At 43.0% G+C, this 26,664-nt stretch overlaps 1 protein-coding gene across 4 annotated transcripts in view; it reads left to right on the top strand.

The window, feature by feature from the left end:
- LOC137434299 (uncharacterized) overlaps positions 1-26,664 on the top strand; it is a 155,513-nt gene that overhangs the window by 3,957 nt on the left and 124,892 nt on the right. For 3 of the 4 annotated variants that reach the window (XR_013624430.1, XM_068127200.2, XM_078783930.1), the window contains exons 3-4: positions 9,795-9,823; positions 26,349-26,424. Coding sequence is in view for 3 of the 4 variants with exons in the window: in XM_068127200.2 (XP_067983301.2) it covers positions 9,795-9,823; positions 26,349-26,424 (105 nt within the window). In the remaining variant the exon portion in view is untranslated. Of the gene's footprint in view, positions 1-9,794; positions 9,824-14,287; positions 14,457-26,348; positions 26,425-26,664 lie in introns of those variants that run through there. The other variant, XM_068127190.2, reaches the window with a different exon arrangement.

Here is a 26,664-nt window from a genome sequence, read left to right as displayed (position 1 = left end):
TGTTGAATCTCTGCCGCAGAAACCGGAAAATGCCGACGAGTCGTCTTCGTCGCTTGTGGAGGAGACATCATGGGATCCACGTTTCCCGGTCAACCGTTAATCGGAGATTGCTCCAACATGGTTACCGAGCATGACGGTTGACTAAATGTCCACGCCTGGCTGTTCGCCACAGAGTTGCTCGTCTTCGCTGGGCTAGGGAGCACAGAAGGCTTCATCCTGGACACTGGCGACATGTCTTCACGGATGAGAGCCGCTACATCCTTGACCGTACAGATGGGAGACAACGAGTTCGTCGATTACCCGGGGAGAACCTTCGTGATGACTGCATCCACGAGACGACTCAAGGTGGTGGCGGCTCAGTGATGATATGGGCCGGCATCCATTATGGAGGGAAAACGCCACTGGTGGTTCCGGACGGAAACGTCAACGCCGTCTTGTACCGGGATATCTTGGAGTACCACTGCCTTCCACATGCAAGACGAGTGTATGGACACAATTTCCGACTGCAGGACGACAACACTAGACCGCACAGGGCCGCTGCAGTAAGGGAATTCCTTGAGGCAGAGGGCATGGAGCAGTTGCCATGGCCAGCTTGCTCACCGGATATGAACCCCATAGAGCATGCATGGGATGCCCTAGGCCGAGCCATCAACGACAGATGTTATTCCTCAAACTTTGCAGAAGTTGGCCGACGCTCTGAGGGAAGAATGGGATGCTATGCCTGTTGACGTCGTCAACAAGCTAGTGGACAGCATGCCACGACGTCTGCACGCCCTGATTCGTGCCAGGGGTGGACATACCCGCTATTAGTGACTGAGTAACAACAAGGACTCTACTGTGATGCAAATTGATCCATGAAATCACCCCAAAAATGTTATCTGGAAAACTGACAGATTAAAAAGAAATGTGTCATGATCCTTAATTTACTGTCTATTGTCGTCATTGTCGTTTTACGCTCAAGACACCAACCGATTAGGACTGATAATTAATAAAAATCACTGTCAAATGTGCGTAAGAGACAGAATAATAAAGAAAAGTGGTTATATGCACCATAAATGCCAATGGTAATTTAGATTGAAATAATGATGCTATGAAAATTTGTTGAAAAAAAAATATTCCATCTTTATGGCCAACAGTTTATATATAGAGTGTGCTTTGAGTTAAGCATGGACTTTTATTTTAGAACATTAAAAAAGTAAATGGTGACCTTTTTTTTTTCTTTTTTTTTTTTTTTTAATGCCTCTGCCGATGAAGTCGCTGGAGGAATTATGTTTCTGGGTTTTCTGTCCGTCCGTGCATCCATGATATGTTTTCGTTACCGTGATAACTTGAGAACGGCTGAAGGGATCCAAGTCAAACTTAGTGCAGGTATGTATAAACAAGTTGCAGAAAAAGTAGTTAATGAAACATTAGAACATGGTAATCTTAGGAAGGGTGTAAACTTGATGGGGAAATCTGCCCCATTGTGAGTGATTCAGAAAACACTTCAAGTTTACACTCTTCCTTGCAATATAGTCAGTGTAAGCTGTGTTCAGAAGTGTATGAGACACTTGCTCTTGCGCTTGTGTGTGGAATTGGTCTCCCGTCGAAGGAACCAGCAGTAATCACTAATCACCCATCATGTTTGGGTTGAACCGGCTTTGATACCTAGTTTCCATGACTGAAATCTCTTGGTGGAATCTTTCGCCATGCTCAATGCTTACCTCACCCGGATTAGGTGGGAAGAAATCAAGATGAGAATGCAAGAGGTGCATTTTAAGAGACATCTTACAGCCCATTCGCTGATGGGCCTTTAGCATGTTGTCCACTAGTTCAGCATACTGTTCAGCTCCATGGTTCCCAAGAAAGTTCTGCACAACCAACACAAATGCTTCCCATGCTGCAAACTCGAGTGGGTTCAGTTTATTTTTGAACTCGGGATCACATCAGTTGGTGGATCTGGGGCCCAACGAAAATGTGTTCTTTGAGTTTAGCATCAGTTTTCTCTGTGCCAAACTTCTCTCGGATATTGGAAGCCATTCCCATCGTGATCCAATGCCTTTACAAAGTTTTTCATAGGACCAAGTTTGATGTGAAGCGGTGGAAGGTCGACTTTTTGTGGGTCTACCAATGGCTTATGATGCACATTGTACTTGCCAACTATGTTTTCAGGCCAGTCTTTCACAACTTTATGATTACTGTCATCGTGGTTGCTCCATAGGCACAAGAAAAGAAGCACATGCATTTTGTGTACCCCAGCTGCAGTCCTAGGAGGAGAAATCACTTTTATATCACCGCAAATGTTCCTTTTATGATCGAGTAATTAATCACTTTTGGAAGGATTTCCATGGACTCGTATGTCTCCTTCATGCCAACATCATGAGCTACAGGAACAGAGGTTTTTTTTTGTTTGTTTGTTTTTGTTACCATTGTGCAACTAAACAAGCTTTGAGGCTCACTTTACTGGAGTCTATGGAGTCTCCATTCATCAGGCACATGTTTGTTTCCTCGCTCATGCATTTGGCCATTAACATCAGCACAGAAACGAACATCATTTTCTATCTTAAAGGCAGCTAGGTTTGTGTGGTGATCATGGAAATGGGAAATTTTGGTTCCTTCCTCTAGGAGATTCCATTGCTGTAGTCTGGTGCCCAACACTTCAGCGTTCTCCTTTGACAATGACTTCTCTCACCAGATCGTTTAATTCTTCTTGATTTAGCAAGTGTGGCTTCTTTTCTTCAGACTCTGGTTCGTACAGTTCATCCATATCATCCATAGTATAGCATCGTCAGAGTTGTCATCGCTTTCATCTGCAGCAGCTTCTGGTGGAACTGGCACAGGAGAATCAGTCATGGGGGACCGGCTTCAGAGCAGACTTACATTCTGGATATACAATTTTTGACTTGTTTTTGTTTGTTGAGAAAACAACTATTTGTCATGCAAAAGTAGCAGTCAGAGTGATGATTCGTTGGCTCACGCCATATTATTAGCACAGCAAAAGGAATTCCTTTCCTTTTGCCATTCAACCACTGCGTAAGCCCTGAGCTACACACGGTGCAGCAAACATGAGGTGCCCAGCTCTTGTCTTTGTCTCCAACTTTACATTCAAAATAATACTTGTAAGCAGCTTCCACCCTCTTGGTAAAAGGTTTTTGCTCTGACTACGTGGAGTGTATTTCCCACAGATATCACAAGGGTTATCAGGGTGATTGACACAGCCTCGCCTATTCATGATTCCTGCAGTAACATATGCCTAACCTGAAAATATACATAACATTATATTGGGTTATAACCTGAAAATATATAGATACTATTTGCATGATATGAATTCCAAACTTGATACATTCTTAAAATATATACATTGCATTTAAACATTTTAGTTTCAAGTTATTAACTCTTCGCAGCATGGAAGCGGCACGCAAAATTGTAATGCCGTGTGGAAAATATTAATTTCTACCCCAGTAGCAAAATCTGTTGTCCAGTGTTATGGGCAGAATTGAATATTAAAGGGGATTAATTTCAGAGTAATTTAGCAGCGAAATTATCACCATTTGATCAATCCATTTGAAAGGGAGAGGGGATTAGGATTAGTTCACCGAGTGGTCGGGACTGATGCCTGCAGTCTGGATTTGGAGTTTTGTGGACTGTGTGCTGTCAACCTTTGTCTCTCTGAAGACATCTTTACTTGTATCATTTCTCACTCTTTTCCTCTTCCCCTTTCACATTTATTATATACAGTGGGGCAATGCCGTATTAACCCATTGGGTAACAAGTTTCGTAGTCCCCTCGTTGGAAGTGGAAAGGAACTGCATGATTCACCTGGGTAATGATTATATTAATTAAAGAAATGCATTGTTCCCACTTTTCAGAGTGCACATTACCAAAATAATCCTAAATAACCAAATTAACATTTTTTTTGTACCGGTAACAATACACCTATCAAAATGGATAATACCCATCGGTTTGCATTGTTAATTGACAAGACTGCCATCTCCAAGAACAACACTAGATCCACTTGTAAATACATTTGTAGCTTAATGGAATATACAGTGAAACCTTGACTTATGAGTTTAATTCGTTCTGTGACCGAGCTCGTAACTCAATTTGCTCGTTTCTCAAATTAAATTTCCCCATTAAAATGCATTGAAATGCTATTAATCCGTTCCAGCCCACCAAAAACCACACCAATTTTTTTTTAATATGCAGTATGTATAAAAATATCTCGCGCTTTATATTTCACCTGTATGCAGCATACAAGTTGGCAGGATGGCCTGTACTGGAGGTACGCACACTTGACTCTAAACTGTCCAACCTGGGTTTGAATCCCGACCCAGCTATAACCCGTCATGGGTGAATCACAGGCAGGGTGATTCATCAATGTGTGTACCGCTAAACTGGGCGCCCCGTTTGCGTCCCATTAGTTGTTGGATGTTAAGGATCTCACCGTGTTTCCACAAAGAGAAGGCGAGCTATCGCCGGCACTCTGAACAAGTTGTGGCCTGGCATGCTCTTCTCCTCTGCCGTTATATACGTCCTCCTCGGCATCTTTTTCCAGAAGAGCCCTGTCTCGTCACAGTTGAAGATTTGCTGGGGGATGTATCGTTCGGCTTCTATCAGTTCGGCAAAAGTTATAATAAAATCTTCAGCTGCCTTCACATCCGAGCTTGCTGCCTCACCATGCCTGACGACGGAGTGAATGCCGGTCCTCTTCTTAAAATTATCAAACCATCCCCGACTGGCTTGGAATGACTTCCGATGCCTTGTCCGTTGATGTTCCCGCCGTCTGCTGCACCAAATCCCCGTAAATGTCTCGGGCCTTCTCACACATGATGCTCTCGGTCACGGTATCTCCTGCGAGCTGCTTCTCCGTCAACCACACAAACAACAACTTCTCCATCTCTTCATGGATAGAGGTCCGGAGCTTTGAAATAATCGTAACGCCCTTGGCTGGCGTTATAGCCTTTATCGACTCCTTCTGCTTCAAAATCGTACATATCGTAGAAGTACTACGATCGTACTGCCTCACCAAGTCGACAACACGCACACCTCGCTCATGTTTTTCGACGATTGCGTGTTTTATATCCAAGCACATCATCCTCTTCTTCTTCTCAGTACTGCCCTTGGCACTCAATTTCTTAGGACCCATGGTTAAAACTAAGAAATTTTCCAAAATAACCAAAATGCGAAAACAAAGCAGCAGCGATATACGGCAGAGATGCTTGCACGGCAAGATAACCACGTGACCGGAACCCACCTGGTGGCGGGTGGCGTAAGCTCGTAACTCAGATCTCGGCTCACATCTCAAAGCAAAAAACCGCCCGAGCGACGGCTCGTATCTCGGAAAACTCGTAAGTTGGTGCACTCGTAAGTCAAGGTTTCACTGTATATATTTTAAAATCTATTACATTCTGCTAATTCCAAGATTTCGATGTGCCAATAACTTGCAAAAATATGAAAACCCGATAGGTACCAATCCTTTTCATCCAGTAGTGTACAATAATTAATATACAGATTCAAAATTTCACACCTTCCTTAAAGTTCATCATCATTCGCGAGTGATGTATGTTTTGGCATTGCTTTCCTGCCATTTGATGCCAAGTAAATGATGTCTTGCACTATGGATAGGATGCGTCTTTGCTGCTCATCTGTAACATTGACAAATGATTTTTCTTCTGGCTCAGACGATAGACCACTCATCCAGGCAAGAAAATTAAACACCTTTACAGAAACATGTTTCTCAGGTGTATCCAATGTCAGGTGAGAAGACGTAGTGGCCATGGTGTTGTCTGCGACGGAATGGCATTCATTTCTGTCCTCTGGTCCAACACACTTGCATATTTTCTCCTCAGTGTTGCTGTGATTGATGGATTTACTTGATCCGCAGTCATGTGCACTTGGTCTGTCATCCTCAGTCAGTGGTATCTGTGGCCGTGTCCGACTGTTCAATAGGACCACACGTTTAATCTGTGAAGAGCATTTCTGTAGAAAGTTCACATTCCTTGCCTTCAATTTCTCGTAAAATGTCATCATTTTGTGCTTTGGCTTGTTTTGCTAGTTGGCGACTATCTATAAGTTCACAGGAAGTGGGGTCTACTCTTGTTCTACTACTCTTGTTCTACTTGTTATATCTACTACTCTTGTTCTTTTGAGCTTGCCAGAAATGTACTTTTTCCCCCGGCATATGATGCATATTTGAGGGAGCACATGAGCTGATCTGTGTACTGACGTACTGCTGGTGTCACTTCTTGAACGCAGTCCTTTGCGTTGTTTCTTCTGCACATGTTCATTGGAAGAATATGAAATGAGAAAGAAGTAAAATTACAATTAAAACTTGGCTGATTTTTGCATTCATACATTTTACTGAAGTTAACATCATTTATGTTGCATTTCTTAGGCAGCTGTTCTTACATCTGTCAACATTTAATAAAAGCAGCTCCATGAGTTAATATGCAATTGAAACTATTTTTTCTAGAATCGGGACTTACCTTTGGATGCATCTGTAAGAGGTTCACTTGCTGCTTTCCATTTTCTATTCTTGGCTTTTTTTTCTTTTTTTTTTATACAAGATCGAGGCTCGTGTAAGAGCTAACATTAATCACAAAAAGACAAACTGACGCATAAAACATAAGATAAAATGGAGCGGGAGACAAGATGGGGAGAGAGAGGGAAGCACACAAGAACAACATTTGAGAGCAGGGAGATCTGTGGGAGGGAGAAGGAGGAGGCACGGGAAGGCGGGGGTGGGTGGGAGAGGTATAAAACACATGGACATTGCAAGGACTTCTTTTGCCTGCTTGCTCGATGTTGGTATATTGTTATATACAAGTTGGTGATGTAGCCGGTGATGGCGAAATGGCTTGTTGGGTGGTTTTATTGTGGGGGGGGGGGGGGGGGGGGGTGGGTTGGTTGGTATTTAATTAGTGTACTAGGGCCATTCTACCGGTATGTGTCTAGTGCAGTGCCATAAGGTACAACTTAATGATCAAGGTTTTACAACAACAACAGGCATTTTAAGGCCATTTTCCCTGCAAGAGCGGGGGTTTGCCTTGCGGTCCCCGTGACAATCTTCTCCATTTTGCCCTATTTTCTGCATATCTCCTTGTTAACCCCCTTGCCCGCATTTCTTCTTTCACCACCTTTAGCCAAGTCTTTCTCGGTCTTCCCCGTCCTCTACTTCCTTCTGCATTCATTTCCATCACTCTTCTCAACTAGTCACTTTCATCCTTCCTCAACACATGACCAAACCATCTCAACCTGTTCCTCTTCACAGCATCAATCACAGGCTCTATTCCCATCATCTTTCGCAATTCATCATTTGTCTTCCTCTCTCTCAACGATACTCCACACATCCACCGAACCATTCGCATTTCCAGCCTTCGTTGCTGCTCTACGTTCATTACCCATGTCTCGCTCCCATACATCATAACACTTCTCACACATGCAGCATACACCTTTCCCTTCAGCTTCAACGACACTCCCCTCCTCATCAGCACGCCAAGGTTTTAAGGTTTTACGAACCACGTCCATCAAGGTTTTACGAACCGGGGAATTAACATAATCCCTCCGATAATTAGCACAAGGGTCATCCTTGTATGACCACGGAGATGCACTTACCCGACATTCGGCTTAGCAGGTCCCTGACTTATGTACATCGAAGTTGTTCTTTCTACCCCTGATCATCGGAGCACCTACCTATGCAGATCTACCTGAATCTATATATCACTACCCCAAAATTCATAACAGTATGTAGAGTAATCCCTGCATCACATCCCTGCCCATGAAATAGCTGCCTCCTTCGGCCCACAGAAGGCACGTGCCCTCCCTGTCTTCCACGCCATGACCGGATGTGACACGGTATCAGCATTCGTGGGGCATGGGAAGAAATCTGCCTGGGACACATGGAACTCGTTTCCAGAACTGACAGATTCCCTGCTCACCCTGACCACCACGCCAGTCAACATCCAGGATGATACAATGCACTGCATTGAAAGGTTTGTGGTGCTCCTCTATGACCGCACCAGTCCATATACGGACGTCAACGAGGCCAGAAAGAAACTCTTCGCCAAGAGGAACTCCGTCCAGCATCCCACCTTCCTACGATGCTTTGGAACAGCATGTGAAGAGATCAGTCTTCCAGGGTGGCCATGTCTGGGGGCAGGTCTTGGTCCCTCAACCCGTGCTTCCATCACCAACAAGCTGGGGCTGGCGGGAAACAGAGGATGGGTCCTACGAACCGCTCTGGACCACACTCCCTGAGGCTTCAAAAAGCTGCTTCGAGCTGGTGTCGTGCGGCTGCAAAAAAGGCTGTAGAAACCGCTGCAAATGCAAGAAGGCTAATCTGCAATGCACTGGACTGTGTGCTTGTGAAGGAGAATGCCAGTAGACACAGACCATAGCCGCTTCAAAGTCAAGTAAGTGTGCAATAATTTGACTACATTTTCTGAGTTTGTCATTATCACGATTATCAGTTCCCTTTTAAAAATAGAGTAAAGTATGTAATCTATAATGCAATTTTTGTTGACTCCAAACCCATTGAATGTGATGAATATCATTTGACTCATGTTCTCCAATAATGGGTACTTTTCAGCGAAAAGTTTCAGGAAAGCAGCCATTTACAAATCAAATAATGGTTTTTTTTATCGAAAATACTGGCTCATAATATTTCAATACGCCTTTTTCATGGTCAGTTTACTGAATTTTACACGTTCCTTATATCTACCACCAATACAATAAGAAAATAAGAGTATATAGCCCATTTCGCTAAAGTAGAATGGCGGCCATTTTGGAAAATGGCCGCCGTAGCTGTCCAAGGCACAATCTCGGGTGGCTCCATATCTAGAATTGTTCGGAATACATTATTCTACATGTGTGCCGATTTTGGTGCTTTTATGCAAATTTGAACAATTGATCTGAAATATCAGACTACACTGCAGGACTAAATCCACTGGCCCATCTGCAAAAGTCTCAATATCTCGGTTCCAGAAAACTTGTGGAAACAGGAACCTAAAACATTAGGCCTCAAGAAAACGTCACAAAGTGATGCTCGCGTATGACCTAATGATCCCATCAAGCGTGAACATAGAAAACAAAGCATTGCGACCGGATTATAGTACTGAGATACAATAAAGAAAAGAAGGCATTGCTAATTGAGGTGTCAGGCCCCAGCGATTTTGGCCTAAACAATGCAGAAATCAAGAAAATGACCAAATACCAAGCCCTTAATGACATGAAAAGATCCTGAAAGCTGAAGAGCACCAAAATTGTACCAGTGATTATTGGAGCAACGGTAATGATAAAAAAGAACCTTACAAAGATCTAAAAAAAAACACCCTGGGAATATTACGACAAACGAACTGCAATTGGAAGCTGTCTGAGGCTCAGACGATCCTCAAAAGAGCCCTCCTAACAAAACTTTGAGAACAAGAAAACGTCACAAATTGGTCCATGAATCGTGATCCCTTACTGAAACTGAGGTGGATACCTGGAGACCAGGGAGGACTCTGTTCTACCATCTGAAACCCACATATGGAGATAACATCGAACACACACAACATTGCACATGCATAATACAATAACACATCACCAACAGACACCAATACAATGTGCAGTACACACATTACACAGAACTGGAGTTGAGATCAGCTGAGAATCTGATTCGATTTTCAAATGTGGAGAATCGCCAATGCCTACTTGATAAGTATTGTTGGAGCCAAAAGTTACAAGTCACTTGTATCCAGTGCATGTAAAGAAAAGTTTTTAATATGTATTTTCTCTGTATACATATTGGATCAAACGATTTTTTTTTTTCATCTCAGGTTACGAGAAATTGGATGACCTACTTAACGTAAGTTTTATTCTTACTGCAGCGTTTCGTTTAGAAATCTCAGCATATCTTGTGGCCCAAGCTTTACATCTCATTTATCTATTTACCAGATCGTTTCATACCATTTGCTCATTAGGATGTATAAATTTGTGAGTTTTCTTTCCCTTTTCTTTTCTCGATTATTTTCTGCTACTTCCACTGATCTTAAATGAAACCAATTTTCCCCTTCCTCATCACCCCAACCTTTGCCCAAATGTCTTGCAAGCAAATCCAAAAGTTTCCTTGCATCCTTTCACCCACTCTCACCCCAACTCTCCAAACCCTGGTATAGATCTATGGTGTATCTATATAATGGAGGTATTTCGGTAAAAAAAAAAATGTATAAAATGTATTACAAGTTAGCATTAATGTGATTTGTTGGTTGCTAGGATATGCAGTGCAGCGTGGTGGAATCGGTTGTGGATGACAGTTTGAATATTTGAATGGCAGTTTGAGCCGATGGTTGGATGGAGGTGCTGTGTAATGGACTTGCCTGTCGGGTAGAGTATTTATTGCTTGGTATATTGTTATATGAAGTGATTTATGATTTCGGTTGTTAGTTTGTGTTAATACTTTAAATAAAAGTAGTAATTACCTGCACCACCAAAGGTGGATGGAGGTTATGGTTTCATGCCTGTCCGTCTGTTTGTGAACAAAATATCTCAGTTGTGGATGGATTCGGACGAAATTTGGCAGAGATGTAGCGTATGTGACACCAACGAAATGATTAGATTTTGGTGAAGATCCGGATTCGGATCCGGCGACTATAATTTTTGTCCCCCGTCGCACCGCGGAGCGAAAGGGGGACTATGGTTTTCCCGTCTGTCCGTGCGTGCGTGCATAAGCGAAGGACCACATTCGAATTTGGTGTGGGTGCAACCCACGTCAAAATCCAAGATGGCCGCCACCATTTATGTCTGATGCCATGCATGTCTGAACCTTGTGAGCGGAATATCTTGAAAAACAAGCATTCTGAGTATTGCGCTGCAATACATGTCCTCTACCAAAGTTCAAAGTGCCATAACTTTGTCAAAAATGATCGAATATGCAAATTTATGCACGGTTGATGCTGGTTTTCAAACTTGATCTGAGGTATGCTGAGACACGTGTCACGCCTCGCCTCGTTGATAAGCCCGCAAGGTCGCTCCGTGGAGCCGCCTGCACGTATTGCACTGTGTGAATTATATAAATTATTACCAACTCACGGTCCGAGGTACTAGCGATTCAAGAGATATCCATTTTTAAAAAATATTTTCGTTTAATTAACGATATTTGCCAAACCACGTGCCCTATCGCAAATTCCAAAAGGACATTTTAGTAGACTGATATGCTGAACAGATTTGTGAAGTTTCCCCTCCATTGGATCAAAAATGAGGGAGGGGCTCGGTTTTAAAGGTTCATGCTTAAAAACGTCATAACTCTGAAACCATCAGTAATTCATTATATTTTTCGGTTCACGATCAATGATCGATGTGTATATATATATATATGTTGCTTGGCTTGCCCTCCCGAAAGCGCGTGCTGTCGTGCTGTTGACATTCGCAAGACGAGGCTGAGGACGCGCAGTGCGGCTTGAGGAGAACTCGAGAATAAACAAGAGATATCCATTTTTTAAAATATTTTCGTTTAATTAACGATATCTGCCAAACCACGTGCCCTATCGCAAATTCCAAAAGGACATTTTAGTGCTGAACAGATCTGTGAAGTTTCCCCTCTATTGGATCTAAAATGAGGGAGGAGCTCGGTTTTAAAGGTTCATGCTTAAAAACGTCATAACTCTGAAACATGTGACGCATGACGTCATGCTCGCTGACTTTTTTTGTTCGTCATTGGTCGGAAATTCTGCCTGCAAAGTTTGGCCTCTCTGTTCAGCCGTTGCAGAGAAAAAGGGGTTTTCGTGTTTTCACGAAAAACAATATGGCGACCGAACCACGTGACCTGTGACGTCCTAATCACCATTAAAATATTCTACAGACCGAGTCCATCATATGGTGAAAATTTTACCTCAATCGGTCCTATTATTGCAGAGAAATTGGTTTTTAAAGGAAATTAAAACTTAAAATGGCACTGAGTTAAGGATCATCAGAATTATCAGAATTACCAAAGTTCAAAGTGCCATAACTTTGTTAAAAATGATCGAAACGTCGTGAAGTTCGAACTTGACCTGTAACTTATCATGAGGAAACCATATACCAAGTTTGAAATCATTAGCATTAAGCGTTTAGACAAAAAGTCCGGAAAACTGTTCTTTGCGTGACTGACTGACTGACGACGGACGGACGGACTGACGGTAAACCTATAGTCCCCTCCGGTGTACACCAGCAGGGTCTCATAAGCGACGTACCAACTTGTAATCTGGTGTGTGGGTGTATCTCGGCACAAGGAAGAACCCTATTGAAAATTGGGTCGCCACGTCAAAATCCAAGCTGGCTGCCGCCATGTAGGTCTGAAGCTTGTGAGCGTGGCCGCCACCATATATATGTCTGAACCTTGTGAGCGAAATATCTTGAAAAATAAAGGAACTACTAACTTCTAATCTGGTGTGTGGGTGTATCTCGGCATAAGGAAGAACCCTATTGAAAATTGGGTCGCCACGTCAAAATCCAAGATGTCCGCCTCCACGTATGTCTAAACCTTGTGAGCGAAATATCATATCATATAGCATGTTTTCTGCGTCTTCCACTTTGTCGACTCACATCACTTCCCCGACGGGGGACCTGGGTGTAACGCTTGTTAAAGTTATTCTTCACCATTGGGAGATCGGGCCAAAAATGATACAAATCAGGATATATCAAAGTTGTGGACGAATTTGGACGAAACTTGGTGGCTCGGTTGGGTGTCTGACAAGGGCGATTCAATAATATTTTTTTGAAGATCTGATAAATATTTGGATTGAATGGGTTTGGACGAAACTTGTTGGACAGGTTGTGTACGTGACAAGGAAGAATCGATTCAATTTTGGTGAAGATCTGGATCTGGATACGGATCCAGCTAGCAGATCTGGATCCTCCCCCGTCACCATTGAGTGATATGGCCAAACAGGCGGAGCCATGCTCTATTGAGTGCCGTTCTAATTCTATAAGTTTGAATAAGGATATTGCATTGCTGTGTTGACTAACTGTCTGCACACAACTTTGAGGTTGTGGGGCCACTGATGTTGAGTAATCTACTGATGTGGACCTGCAGCCGGTTGTGGAACTGCTGTTTGGAGAGGTTCTGGGCTGAAAGGATCGAAACCTCGATGGAAAACGGTGCCCAGCTGATGATCCGGGCAGTTGGAAAACCAGTTAATTGCTTATAGGTTAAGGTTATAACTTCAAATATAAAATAGTTTTTACAAGGTGTGTGTGTGTGTGTGTGTGTGTGTGTGTGTGTGTGTGTGTGTGTGTGTGTGTGGTTGTGGTTGTGTGTGTGGTTGTGTGTGTGTGTGGTTGTGGTTGGTTGGTTTCCGGCTTCTTGTAACTACAGTGCAGTAATTGGTCTTTATTTTGATTCTGCAGAAATTATTTGCCATATATTGGTAATGGTGACAATGAATGCAAGATGCATGACAAATGCATTGAATGATTCGTATTTATACTGACTAGGGCATGCCCGTACTATATATATATATCTAAAATTATGTCCCCCCCCCCTCTATTTACATGAAATGGTTTGGTCCAAAGCGAACGGCTTGCGAGTACGGTGACAATCCCCCCCCTCTATTTACATGAAATGGTTTGGTCCAAAGCGAACGGCTTGCGAGTACGGTGACAATCCCCCCCCTCTATTTACATGAAATGGTTTGGTCCAAAGCGAACGGCTTGTGAGTACGGTGACAATCCCCCCCCCCCTCTATTTACATGAAATGGTTTGGTCCAAAGCGAACGGCTTGCGGAGTTTGGTAAAGAAATCGCCATAGCGTGCCCAAAGGCGCAGGAAAGCGAAAGAATCGCAAATTAGTTTTTATTAGTTTTAAAACATAGTTTAACGCCAACATAGCGCCAACATAGTTGTGAAATAAATGAATACGCTCTCAAATGTGCCGTCCGAGGCAGAGTCTGTTCACCACGTTCGGCACACGTGATAGCTCGCTGCTCTCTGATTGGTTGAATCGTTTTTTGGACATAGCTCGGTAACTACTTGTCCGATTAATTTCAAACCTTGAAAAGGCACATCCTCGGGTCCCCAGCAATATACCTGGCAAGTTGCAAGTATATCGGACCCGTGGTTGTCGAGAAACAGCAGTCACAGACAAACAAACAAACACACACAGAGACACACAGACACACACACACACACACACACACACACACACACACACACACACACACACACACACACACACACACACACACACACACACACACACACACAGAGATTACTGGAATTATAGATAGATAACTAACGAACCCATATATTGACACAACATGCTTTTTTTTTTGCTTTTTTTTTTTTTGTGTGTCGTGTCGAGCCTTGTCGGGGAGCTCCATAACAGAATAGACCAGGACACAACAGAGTGAAAATAACAGGAGAAAGGGGTGGCAGGGAGTGATGAGGGCATGGGACATACAAACAGCTGGGTCGAGGGAGATTTGGAGGAAGAATGGACTTGGGGAAGAATGTGAGCAAAGGGGTGAGTGAACAAGATTGATAAATCCATGAACTCTCAATCACAGAAGTGATTATATTTTTAAGCGGCGAGTCCGCTTCAATATCTGGCTATGTCCTTCTTTCCATTTGTCCGTCCATCCGTCAAAAATGAAGAATAACGTTTCAAACCCACCGTGTTTAATTCTGGGGGTTTGAAAGGGTTATTCTGAAGGGTTCTAAATGATAATTCTTAAGGATGATTCTAATGGGTTATTATTTTTATATGCAGTCAAACGTGGTTTAAATGACCATGTGAGGGAACTCTAAAATGTGGTCTTTGAAGACAGAGCGTCTCATAAATCAGCCAATCCTCATACCACATACCATACAGGCGTAGACTTGCCTTTTGAGACGAGCAAAAAAAATCATAAATGTTTATAAACCAACAACCACATAATATTGTCGTGTCTGGGTCCACCAGCCGTCTTTGCACCTGTGATGATTAATTCAAAACCGACACAGGAGTTAACTGTACAAAAATACCGGCTTTATTAAAGAAATGCCGGTAACAAAATAATGCACGATAAAAACGATAATTCCTAAATGGGATGTCTCCACACAGACCCATATACAGCACAAAGGGAAGAATAACTGGAAAATAAATGTTATTTTGTGAGCCACAAAATTCGGCAACTTCGGTTACCACAAAAACAATATCACCAATATACAAACGGTACATTAGATCACTCACTGACTATACCAGCTCATATTTGGCCTCCAGACTATCAAACACACATCTCAACTCCCTACCGACGATACAAAACAAAGTCCTTCACATCATCACAGGTTGCACTTTATCAACACCCATTGAGCAACAACACAGGTAAAAAAAAATCAAAGACCACTTGGACATGAGAGGGGAACAGCTCCTTGTAACAGCAAGTGCCAACCTTAATCACCCATGCCATTTCATGTCCAACCACCCACAGACTCCGAGACACATTGTAGCTACACCACAAACACTCCTTCAAAACATCCAGCCACTGAATGACGACAACTACAAAAATCACATCCATACCCACATCACCACAAATGCAATCAATAAACTAGGCCCAAACAGTATCTTGGCCACAAAAATCTCCACCTATCAATGACTACTCCCCAGATCTAATTGTGTTCACCTTTCACACCTCCGCTGTGGACACCACCCACAGCTTTTACAGTACAAACACAGACTTGACGACACTACTGACAACACAAACAACAGGCACGTCATGCCGCCCTACACACACAATAAAACACATGGAAGATTGTGCAGTCCTGGCTTCACGAAGACAAGAACACAACATAATAGACGTGAGATCTCTGGATCTCTTCTGGGAAATCGATCGGCTATCTCCATGCTGTGAGCCTGACTGGGTACCCACCAACAACACCAACTTCCACATTCTCTTCAAGTCATTCTTCCCTCCAGGTTTTCAAGGCAACTGTTCACCACCATCTCAGATCATCACTAATCCCCATCCAAAACTATGATCTTATCTACCCCTGCTTATCTCCCCTACCAGTTTTCCTTCCTGAGAATTTGCTTCCGTATCCCTCTTGTCCACCCCGTGCATCCTCCCCTACCCCTCATTCCTCCCCGCATCCCCTATTTGTCGAAGTCTCCCTCTATTTTGTCCTTCAACCATACTCTTGGTGTTTATCACTTCTTTCTTCTGTTCCTCTTGTTCTGTTGTGTCCTGATTCATTCAATGTACTAGCTCTTTTACGAGCCTTGATTTTGTATACAAAAACAAGACCAAAAGTCTAACAGCGGCGTAGCCGGGTTTGCAAAATGTTATAAACCACAAACACATTATTAGCTTTTCAAACCGTCACTAATGCTGTTTATAACATTAAACAAAGAAATTTGGAGGAATCTCGACATCCAGAGGTAAGTTTTACTTGCAGAACTGAGCGAAGATATTCTGTGATCTAGATTATACCCTTCAAGGATTGGAGGTGTGCTCATTTACCAAGCAGCTAGCTAGTGCTTGCCAAGCCAGCCATTCCTTAACGGTTTTGAATGGAGTGCTTGCTCGAATGCTTAAACTACTTGGCGATCTCTCCACAAGAAACTTGGTAAATGACCACACACCCAATGTTCTTGAGACCCGACCATAGAGACCAGACCACAACTGTAATCTCTATACCCCAAAGATGAATGGCCCTTTTTGCAACTCCCATAGTGAGCGGGTATACTTGTAAATTCAAGTGGCGGTCGGTGCAGTCAGCCGTCGTAATGACATCATAGACGTAATGACGTAACGGACACCAAACTCCACTCCTTTAATATGTAGAACATAATATACTAGCGGGGTCACCCGTGGGAATCCCACGGGCACGGATGTGTGTGACATTTCGACATATTGAGTTAGATGCTGCGCCTGCACATTCAGTTATATAAAATGGTTACTGGCAATTGATCACATCCACAAATGATGTAGTCCACACAATTTATGTACTTTACATAACGTTAATAGGAATACATGCCCGTGTAGATGGGAAATACAGTTTGTTTGAAAGAAATCACAAATATCAGAAGAAAGTTTTAAAAATTTAGAACTATTCTCACTCAGAGTTAAACATCACCGTAATATTATGCGGTTGCTTCAACGTTTTCGTTGAATTATATGTCATCATTGTGAGATTTTTTTGGAATTTTTTTTTTTGAAATGAGATTTTTAGGCAAAACGGCAAAAAAGCATCAGAACAGCTGTGAAACAACATCAAAACAGCAGTGAAAAAGCATCAAAACAACAGTGGAAAGCGTCAAAACAGCAGTGAAAAAGCATCAAAACAGCTGAAAAAGCATCAAAACAGCAGTGAAAAAGCATCAAAACAGCAGTGAAAAAGCATCAAAACAGCAGTGAAAAAGCATCAGAACAGCTGTGAAAAAACAGCACTGAAAAAGCATCAAAACAGCAGTGAAAAAGCATCAAAACAGCAGTAAAAAGCATCAAAACAGCAACAATAGTCCGGTGATTTTTCAATCACCGCAACTAAATGTGTCGGAGTAATTAACTATTTTCCTTCGTGACCTCCTTTTGTTGCCTGAATGGTGTCACTGCAGGACCTCCGGGTAAACAACATTACGGGTGAAGATTCCACTGCGGCCATCAATTTTTCCCTGTTGGCCATTACTGACTACCTTTACCTTGACATCCTCAAATCGTTTAGCACGCGACAATGCAACATATAATTGGCCATGGCTGAAGACGGGTTCTGGTAGGTAAATCCCAACTTTGTGTAATGTTTGACCTTGACTCTTGTTTATTGAGAAAGAGAATGCCACACGAACTGGAAATTGATGGCGTTTGAGTACGAATGGTAGTGTTGTATCGGAAGGTGCAATACTAATCCTGGGTAAAAATGTGCGTGTTCCTTTGTGACTGCCAGAAATTATTTCTCCATCTATTATGTTAGGCAACAATCTTTTAACAACCAATCTTGCACCATTGCACAGTCCCTGTTTCGGATCAAAGTTACGGAGTAACATGATGACAGCACCATCTTTGAGACGAAGTTTGTGCAATGGCATTCCAGAAGGAGTTAATTGATTTAGGAATTCCATAGGATAATTTAGTGCCTCTTCAGGGTCATCACAGACAATGGAATCAGCGCTGAAGTACGTCTTTTCTTCCCCAGGAAATGCATCCAGTATCTCATCGTTGATCACAAATGTGGATTCATTCTTTGGACACAACACGGCTCGTTGTGCCAGCGCATCATAGTTTGAATGGATTTCGTTCAAATTACCAAAAACAGCCTCTGCTAAAGACATGTTGTCTTCTACACAGATACGATCAGGCAGTCGTTGGTCAGTCAGGCAGTCGTTTTTTTTTTTTTTGGCAAGGAACGGGCACCCACGTACGGGCAATGCCCTAGTGTTTGCTGAGCACTCCAACGTCTTTGTTGCTCAGCATGCCGTGCGAGTCTGTGTTGGCGTTCATCGACGGTCTCGTTCTCGCACCTCATCGTTGTTGCAGCAGCATCCTGTGCGAGTCTGTGTTCACGTTCGTCGAGGGTCTCGTTCTCCCTCCTCATCGTTGTTGCAGCAGCATCCTCTGCGAGTCTGTGTTCACGTTCGTCGAGGGTCTCGTTCTCCCTCCTCATCGTTGTTGCAGCAGCATCCTGTGCGAGTCTGTGTTCACGTTCGTCGAGGGTCTCGTTCTCCCTCCTCATCGTTGTTGCAGCAGCATCCTGTGCGAGTCTGTGTTCACGTTCGTCGAGGGTCTCGTTCTCCCTCCTCATCGTTGTTGCAGCAGCATCCTGTGCGAGTCTGTGTTCACGTTCCTCAACTGTCTCGTTCTCCTGTCTCATTCGTTTTCTTGCTGCAACCTGTTCAAGTCTGCATTGACGTTCGTCGACGGACTCGTTCTCCCGTCTCATTCGTTTTCTGGCTGCATCCTGTTCAAGTCTGCATTGACGTTCGACGACGGACTCGTTCGCCCTTCTCATTCGTTTTCTTGCTGCATCCTGTTCAGGTCTGCGTTCTTCATCCATTTTGGAAATGGAAGTTTCCACGCACCGCATGAATTGTCACGATCCTCAATAGGAAGTGTCTCATAATTATCAAATGACAAATGGCAAGTAAATTACATTGTGAAAATTTAATATTTCAAATAGACCTATTTAAAGTGTATGCGCAAATAACTAATAAATAAAAAAACGAAGAAATATGTCTCGGTAATTTCCTGAACTCGGTAATTTCTCGGTAATTTTACTTCCGGCTAAAAATGTTGAATGAAATAAAAACGAAGAAATATATGTCGTTTTGTGACGACTGTCATCAAAGGTAAACGGTGAATTCACTCGGTTTATTCGGTTCGGCTCGGTTTAAAGAAAAAGCGATAATGTTGAAATGTTGACGTCTGTGTCATGTTGGGCGGTGTATGATACTTGTTGGCTGTTGGGCGGTGATATGGTGTATTTTTAAAAATATATCTCTGCGTTTTCCCGCGTTGCTGACACCGAGTCTAAAACCATGATGGTGAGTTATATTGGAGATAAAGGCGTGAGAGAGACTCAATGGCCTTGAAGTTACAGGCATTTGAGAATTCATTTCGTTCTATAAACGGCAACTTTCATCGGATTTTCTTCTCGTTTTTTTTCAACCGAGTCTAAAACTATGTTAGCGACTGTGAAAAATGAAATGATATATCGAATTTAAAATAGATATCGACACATTGCCGTCGGTGTCATGTTGGGCGGTGTATGATACACCATGACGCGATTTTAAAAAATATATCTCTGCATTTTCCCGCGTGTGTGGAATGTTTGTGGAAAATTAAAGATTTCAAATAAACCTATTTAAAGTGTATGCGCACATAACTAATAAAAAAAACGAAGAAATATCTCTCGGTAATTTCCTGAAACATATTTTACTTCCGGCTAATATGTTGAATGAAATAAAAACGAAGAAATATATGTCGGCATCATTGTTGACGTTTTTGTGACGACTATCATCAAACGAAATAGTAATATATCATAACGGAAAAGCAAAAGCGAATTTTTAATATATATCGACACATTGCCGGCGGTGTCATGTTGGGCGGTGTATGATACACCATGACGCGATTTAAAAAAATATATCTCTGCATTTTCCCGCGTGTGTGGATTGTTCTCAATTATTGCTGACACCGAGTCTAAAAGTAAAACCATCGATAAAAATGAAATCATATGGTGAGTTAGATTGGAGATAAAGGCGTGAGAGAGACTCAATGGCCTTGAAGTTACAGGCCTTTGAGAATTCATTTCGTTCTATAAACGGCAACTTTCATCGGATTTTCTTCCCGTTTTTTTTCAACCGAGTCTAAAACTATGTTAGCGACTGTGAAAAATGAAATGATTTATCGAATTTGATTTGAAATAAAACTGGGAGAGAGAGGAAGACACCACGGGCCTACAAAACAGGACTCAAAGCTATGCGAGTTAATAAAATGGTGGATATTTGTTTATAATTATATGAAGCCACTCCCAGAATGGGTGGAGCTATGGGTGGAGCTACTCTGCAAACCGAGTAAGCCACACCCCGGACAGACACCCAACAGATAGACAGACACAGACAGAATCATCTACGGCTATTATAATATAGATTTTAACTTACAGTATGTTTGCAGTCACTACCAAGGGATTCGTGTTATGATTAGATATATGATAATATTAACGTTGCGTTCGGCCGAAAAAAATATATTGCTTGTTTCTGGTCAGACCAAAGTTCCAGAATTGATGCGGCAATGGGTTTTTTTTGTTTTTTTTTGAAAAGCATGGATTGCACATATAGAGGTGTTTTTTGTGTCCTCATGCCTTGCGGTCCTCCTCATCTGCCGTGGCGCCGTCCAGAGACAAATTTATTAAAGACAGCCAATGGGACTGGTAGGCCTTTTTGTAAATAATGAACACAAGCTTAAGTTATTTTAAAATGTATTTATTCTGAAAATCATTGTTATTCAAGCATATTATGCCATTTCGTTCTCGAGATCGCCTCGCCGTACCGTCAAACATTCCAATGCGTCGATCGCGTCAACACTGCGCATGCGCAAGTGGTCTAACAGGCCGATGGTCTCCCACGATCTCTTCTCCCAGCCCACCAGATTATCAGACACTTACAACTTCATGACAAACGAGATAGGATCCAGGCCTCACTAACGAGACCACCCTCAGCTCTCTAGGCCTTCCGGTTGCTTCACACGAACCCGACAAAACCTTTTTCGTTTCAATAAATTACAATATCCAGCCGATTGGATCCATGACGTCACGGCACACAAAACTACATATCTTTGGAACGGCTGGTTGGATTTGAACAAACTAAACGAAGTTTTGTCGAGCAGAACCGTGCGCGAACGTCGATACCAATGGCGACCCTGACCCGTATTTCCCGAGATAGCGCGCTGGCCCGGCAACAACAGGCACTCGCTGTTGTAGGTACCGTTGGAAATTTGGGAAAAAAAAAATTGTTCACGCGCAGGGTCAAAATCGATGCGCACGCTGACCAGAGACAGGAAATATATTTTTCTCGGCCTTGTCATTATTTCGAAAATGATATTACGATCAAAAAACCGAGGTGAATTCCTTACTTCCCCGGTTATTGATATTGGTGCCGAACACCGCTCATCATTGATCATGAACCATACACCGCTTCAATCCATTAACCTGCCATTCATGACATTGGGATAAAAGTATTATGGTTATATTTACTTTATTATTATTATTACTAAAACGATGCTACTGAAACGATACACAACTGTATTAAGAAACCTCTGCTTCATTTGGCCGAAGCGGTCCGAAGATGTCATCACGCCTATGGTCTATACGCACCGTATTGTTGGAAGACGTAATGCCGATGCTTTTGATATTTGATCATTTTAACAATCGGCTTGTTTGTGTTTCACACTGAATGAAAAACGTAAAGGCATGCATGACGATTGTGATATGACAGGTTCGACGATATGTTTGGCATGAACGGCATATAAAGCAAAATGGTGGTGTGTGGAGTCGACCGTCGCACCGCCGTAATGACATCAGACGTAATCATATTACCCCTGTCATTTCCCCTGTCATGTGACCAGATTCTCAGCTCTGATATGCGTTTGAGGGGACATACATACATACAAACTCTGTTCTAGATGGCTCTGCCCGATGGGCGATGCCGTAAAAACCAAACCTGTTTGCCAGTTCTTTCTATTTCATTCAATCAGGTATATATTCAGTGAATGATTGATGTTCTGCAGTACTTCTCACCAAATGGACCCAGGGATTTCTTGCAATTCAATGTAATGTCCCAAGTATTTGTTGGTTATGATGTTTGATAACTCGTGAGTATTCTCACTCAGGTGTAATGGGTCTGTCAATCGGGTACAGATAGACAACATTTTTCTGATGGCCACGTCATAACAAAGATGGGGACCTTGACTTGATTTTTCTGTGGAGTTGCTTGTACTATAACATGGGATTGAAAGGAGTGCTTCATTCTATTTGAAAGTACATGTGCTCACATGGTGGGTGAAACGAGTTTTCTCTCGTCTCGTGGAATCAACGAGGCAAACTCCAACATTGGAGAGATGAATTGTCTTTGGGCCGAACTTGACTTCAGGTTGAATTCATCGTCAGTGCGCACAGAGTAGGCAAGCTATCGCTGGCACCTTGGCCAAATTACAAATTCCTGCCCTAACCTTAGTTGAACGTCAAGTCTGGCCAGCTGATTCGTGAAAGACTTGGGCCAAGCTTCCCCTGACCAACCCCACAATAATGTGGAAATAAGTGTGGCCTTTAAACAAGACGACAACCTTTGACTACCTGATGGTGCGTAGGCGAGATAGGGGGCACCTCCGGGACACAAAGGTGATCCCGGGGGAGGAGGCTGTTTCACAGCACCACTTGGTTGTCTGCGACATAAGGGTGAAAGGTGCGAGGAGAGCTCAGCGGGTGAAGTACCAACCGAGAATGAAGGTGTGGAGGTTGAAAGGTGACAGTAAGGGAGGCATTAAAAGAGAGCCTGAGTAGGGTAGAGGATGATGTGGTTGAGCTTGAACGTGGTTGGATGTCAATGAAAGCTAGTCTGTTGGGAGCCGTTGGTGAGGTATGTGGATGGACAAAAGGACCACCGAGGCACTTGGAAACATGGTGGTGGGATGATGAAGTTGTAAAGAGGATTGACGTGAAGAGGAAGAAGTTGAAGGAGTGGCAGAAGGCGAAGGGGACGGGAGCAGAAAAAGCAGAGCATGAAAGTTAGAAGGCTGCAAAGAAAGAGGTAGCAAAGGCGCAGGAGGCATGTAGGAAAATGTTCGGAGAACGCTTGGATTCGGAAGAGGGTCAGAGAGCGGTATTCAGGATTGCAAAGCAGATAGCGAAAGAGGTGTGATGTGATGGGGGTGAGTTGCTTGAAGGATGAAGTGGGACAAATCGTTGTGGACCCAGATGGAATTAAAGGAAGATGGAAAAGATATATGGAAATGCTGGTGAATACAGAGAATGAATTGGATGGCAACAAAGAGAGTAACCTAGTTTTAGGACCTGCAGAGAAGATAATAGTCCGGCAGCTAAGCTAAATATAGCATAACAATTGTGCATTTTGTGAGGAAAGCACCAAATTTGGCACACTAGTAGACTATCATATTATGAAAAGATCTGGATATTGGGCCATCTTAGATTCAGATTTTTCAGATTTGCAAGTTGAGAGTGCAATGCCAGGGACGGCCGACTCCTTCCTGCGAGCTGCCCACGTCACCCGCACAAGAAGAGCTCATCAAATCACTGCAGCGGCACTGCACATCCTGCAACACCGTGCGTATGAACGCCACTGTATGACATATGCTGATGATGCAGAAGACCTGCCTGAGTTCTAAGACTGGTGTCACCAGAGAGGAGAAGACATTCCCAACTTTCAGTACTGGGCAACTGTGCTGGAACTAGAGATGGTGGTACTGGTCTACGTGAGTTCTCTGCGGCAGGCTTCATTCACGATGTACCTTGATGCCCTGACGGAACTGGTCCCATGGTTCCATGCCTTAGACCATACACACTATGCCAGGTGGGTCCCTGTTCACCTGAGGGACATGGTTGCACTCCCAATGAAGCACCCAGATGTAGCCAGATAATTCAGGGCTGGCAACTTCACTGTACAGAAGACGAAGAAGGTGTTCGCTTCGATCCCAATCGAATCGAAATCTTGCAAAAATCAAATCTCTGAATCTGAGATGGCCCAATATCCAGATCTTTTCATAATATGATAGTCTACTAGTGTGCCAAATTTGGTGCTTTCCTCACAAAATGCACAATTGTTATGCTAAGTTGCCCCACTATAACTGAGAAGGAAGTTGAGGAAGCGATAAAAGCAATGACGAGTAGAAAAGTGGGAGGGCCGACGGGAGTTGTGGGAGATATGTTGAAGGCAGCAGGAAGTTGGGGTGTGAAGAGAATGACAGAGATCTGTAATCTGGTGGTGAAAGAAGGCGTTATTCCAGTGGATTGGGAACTGAGTACCCTTGTCCCTCTATACAAGGGGAAAGGTGATCCTCTGGAGTGTGGCTCGTACTGAGCGATAAAATTATTGGAGCATGGAATGAAGGTATTGGAAAGGGTGTTGGAGAGGAGGATAAGGAAGGTGAAGATCGACAAAATGCAGTTTGGATTTATGCCACGAAGAGGAACGACAGACACGCTCTTTATTGTGAAGCAGTTGCAGGAGAAGTACATGGAGAAGACGAAGAAGTTGTTTCTTGGGTTTGTTGATCTGGAGAAAGCATTCGATAGGGTTCCACGCGAAGTATTGACATGGGCATTGAGGAAGTTAGAAGTGGAGGAATGGTTGATCAGAGTAGTGATGGCAATGTACAAAAGAGCACGCACAGCTGTAAGGACGAAGGACGGGAACAGTGGTGAGTTTGAGGTGAAGGTGGGAGTGCATCAGGGGTCGGTACTAAGTCCACTACTATTTGTAGCTGTGATGGAGGTGCTGGCTCAGAACGTAAAGGAGGGTTTACCATGGGAGTTGTTGTATGCAGATGATCTGGTGTTGATTGCGGAAAGTATGGATGGATTGAAGGAAAAGATGAACAAGTGGAAGGAATGTATGGAGACAAAAGGTCTGAAGGTGAATACAGGAAAGACAAAGGTGATGGCAAGTGGTAAAGCATGTGGTGAGGTGGAAAGAACTGGGAAGTGGCCATGTGCTGTGTGCAGGAAGGGTGACGGAGTGAACTCCATTCAATGTACAATGTGCACCGAGTGGGTTCATCAAAAATGTAGTGGTCTGAGAGGGTCATTAACCAGTGTGGCAGCTACATTCAAATGTAAGGTGTGCACAGAGGGAGCTGCAGATGGAGGAAATGTTGAATTGGATCTTGGAGACGGCATGAAGCTGGAAGGTGTGAAAACATTTTGCTACCTCGGAGACATGCTGAATGGAGAAGGTGGATCAAACTCCAATGGTTACTCGAGTGAGATGTGCATGGAAGAAGTTTCGGGAACTGAGTGGCGTGCTGATGAGGAGGGGAATGTCGTTGAAGCTGAAGGGAAAGGTGTATGCTGCATGTGTGAGAAGTGTTATGATTTATGGGAGCGAGGCATGGGTCATGAATGTAGAGCAGCAACGAAGGGTGGAAATGCGAATGGTTCGGTGGATGTGCGGAGGATCGTTGAGAGAGAGGAAGACAAATGATGAATTGCGAAAGATGATGGGAATAGAGCCTGTGATTGATGCTGTGAAGAGGAACAGGTTGAGATGGTTTGGTCATGTGTTGAGGAAGGATGAAAGTGACTGGTTGAGAAGAATGATGGAAATTAATGTAGAAGGAAGTCGAGGACGGGGAAGACCGAGAAAGACTTGGCTAAAGATGGTGGAAGAAGAAATGTGGGCAAGGGGGTTAACAAGGAGATGCAGAAAATAGGGCAAAATGTAGAAGATTGTTATGGGGACCGCAAGGCTAACCCCCACTCCAGCAGGGAAAATGGCATTAAAATGCATGTTGTTGTTGTTGTTGTTGTTGTTGTGCTAGAGGAAAAAGAACATAGTACCCTGCCTGCCTGATCAGCAATATCTTCAAATGGTTGACAGACCGACTCGGAGAACGTGTTTGATATTGTGTTGCTATTGTCAGCCATTTCTACAGAAATGTGTCAATTGCTTCTCCTATTGGCCTGTCTGAATATAATACTACAACGCTTGATGTTATTGAAATGCGTCAGTTTGTGATTGTTTTAAATTACACTTTTTGGGCACCTTATTCAAATCTCAAGGATAAGCATAACTACAGGTGAAACCACAAGTCTCACATCTTATTAACTACATATTACATTGATGAAAAAAAGAAAAGCTTGATCAAAGTACATGCTCCTTGCATCCTTGGATAGTTATTTAGTGTTAATTCAACTTCTTGTGCCACTTTTCTAGTTTGGATGTCGTAAAAGAAAGCAAGAGGGCGAAGCAAAATTTGGGAAAGAGAAATGCTTGAAACGAGAAATAAAAGGTGAGCAGATTGGAAGTAACTGGCAAGAGGATGAAGAAAATGAAAAAACATTTTCCAGGATCTAGTTTGAAGAATAAGAATGTGTGGGGAATGGCATTGAATCAGATGACTTCCGAAGTGATCCTGATTTTTGTTTGTCTTGGTTAATAAAGTTTCCTGTTTGCAGATAATATAATCACTGTTTTGCACACCAACTGATTTACATTTCATTTTTCATGCTCCAAATTACTGTGGATGTGC

The sequence above is a fragment of the Myxine glutinosa genome, chromosome 1 (assembly GCF_964187855.1).
Source record: "Myxine glutinosa chromosome 1, kmMyxGlut1.1, whole genome shotgun sequence".
Classification (NCBI taxonomy): domain Eukaryota; kingdom Metazoa; phylum Chordata; class Myxini; order Myxiniformes; family Myxinidae; genus Myxine; species Myxine glutinosa.
Note: the sequence above shows the minus strand (reverse complement) of the source record. Positions and strands in the feature narration are given on the sequence as shown.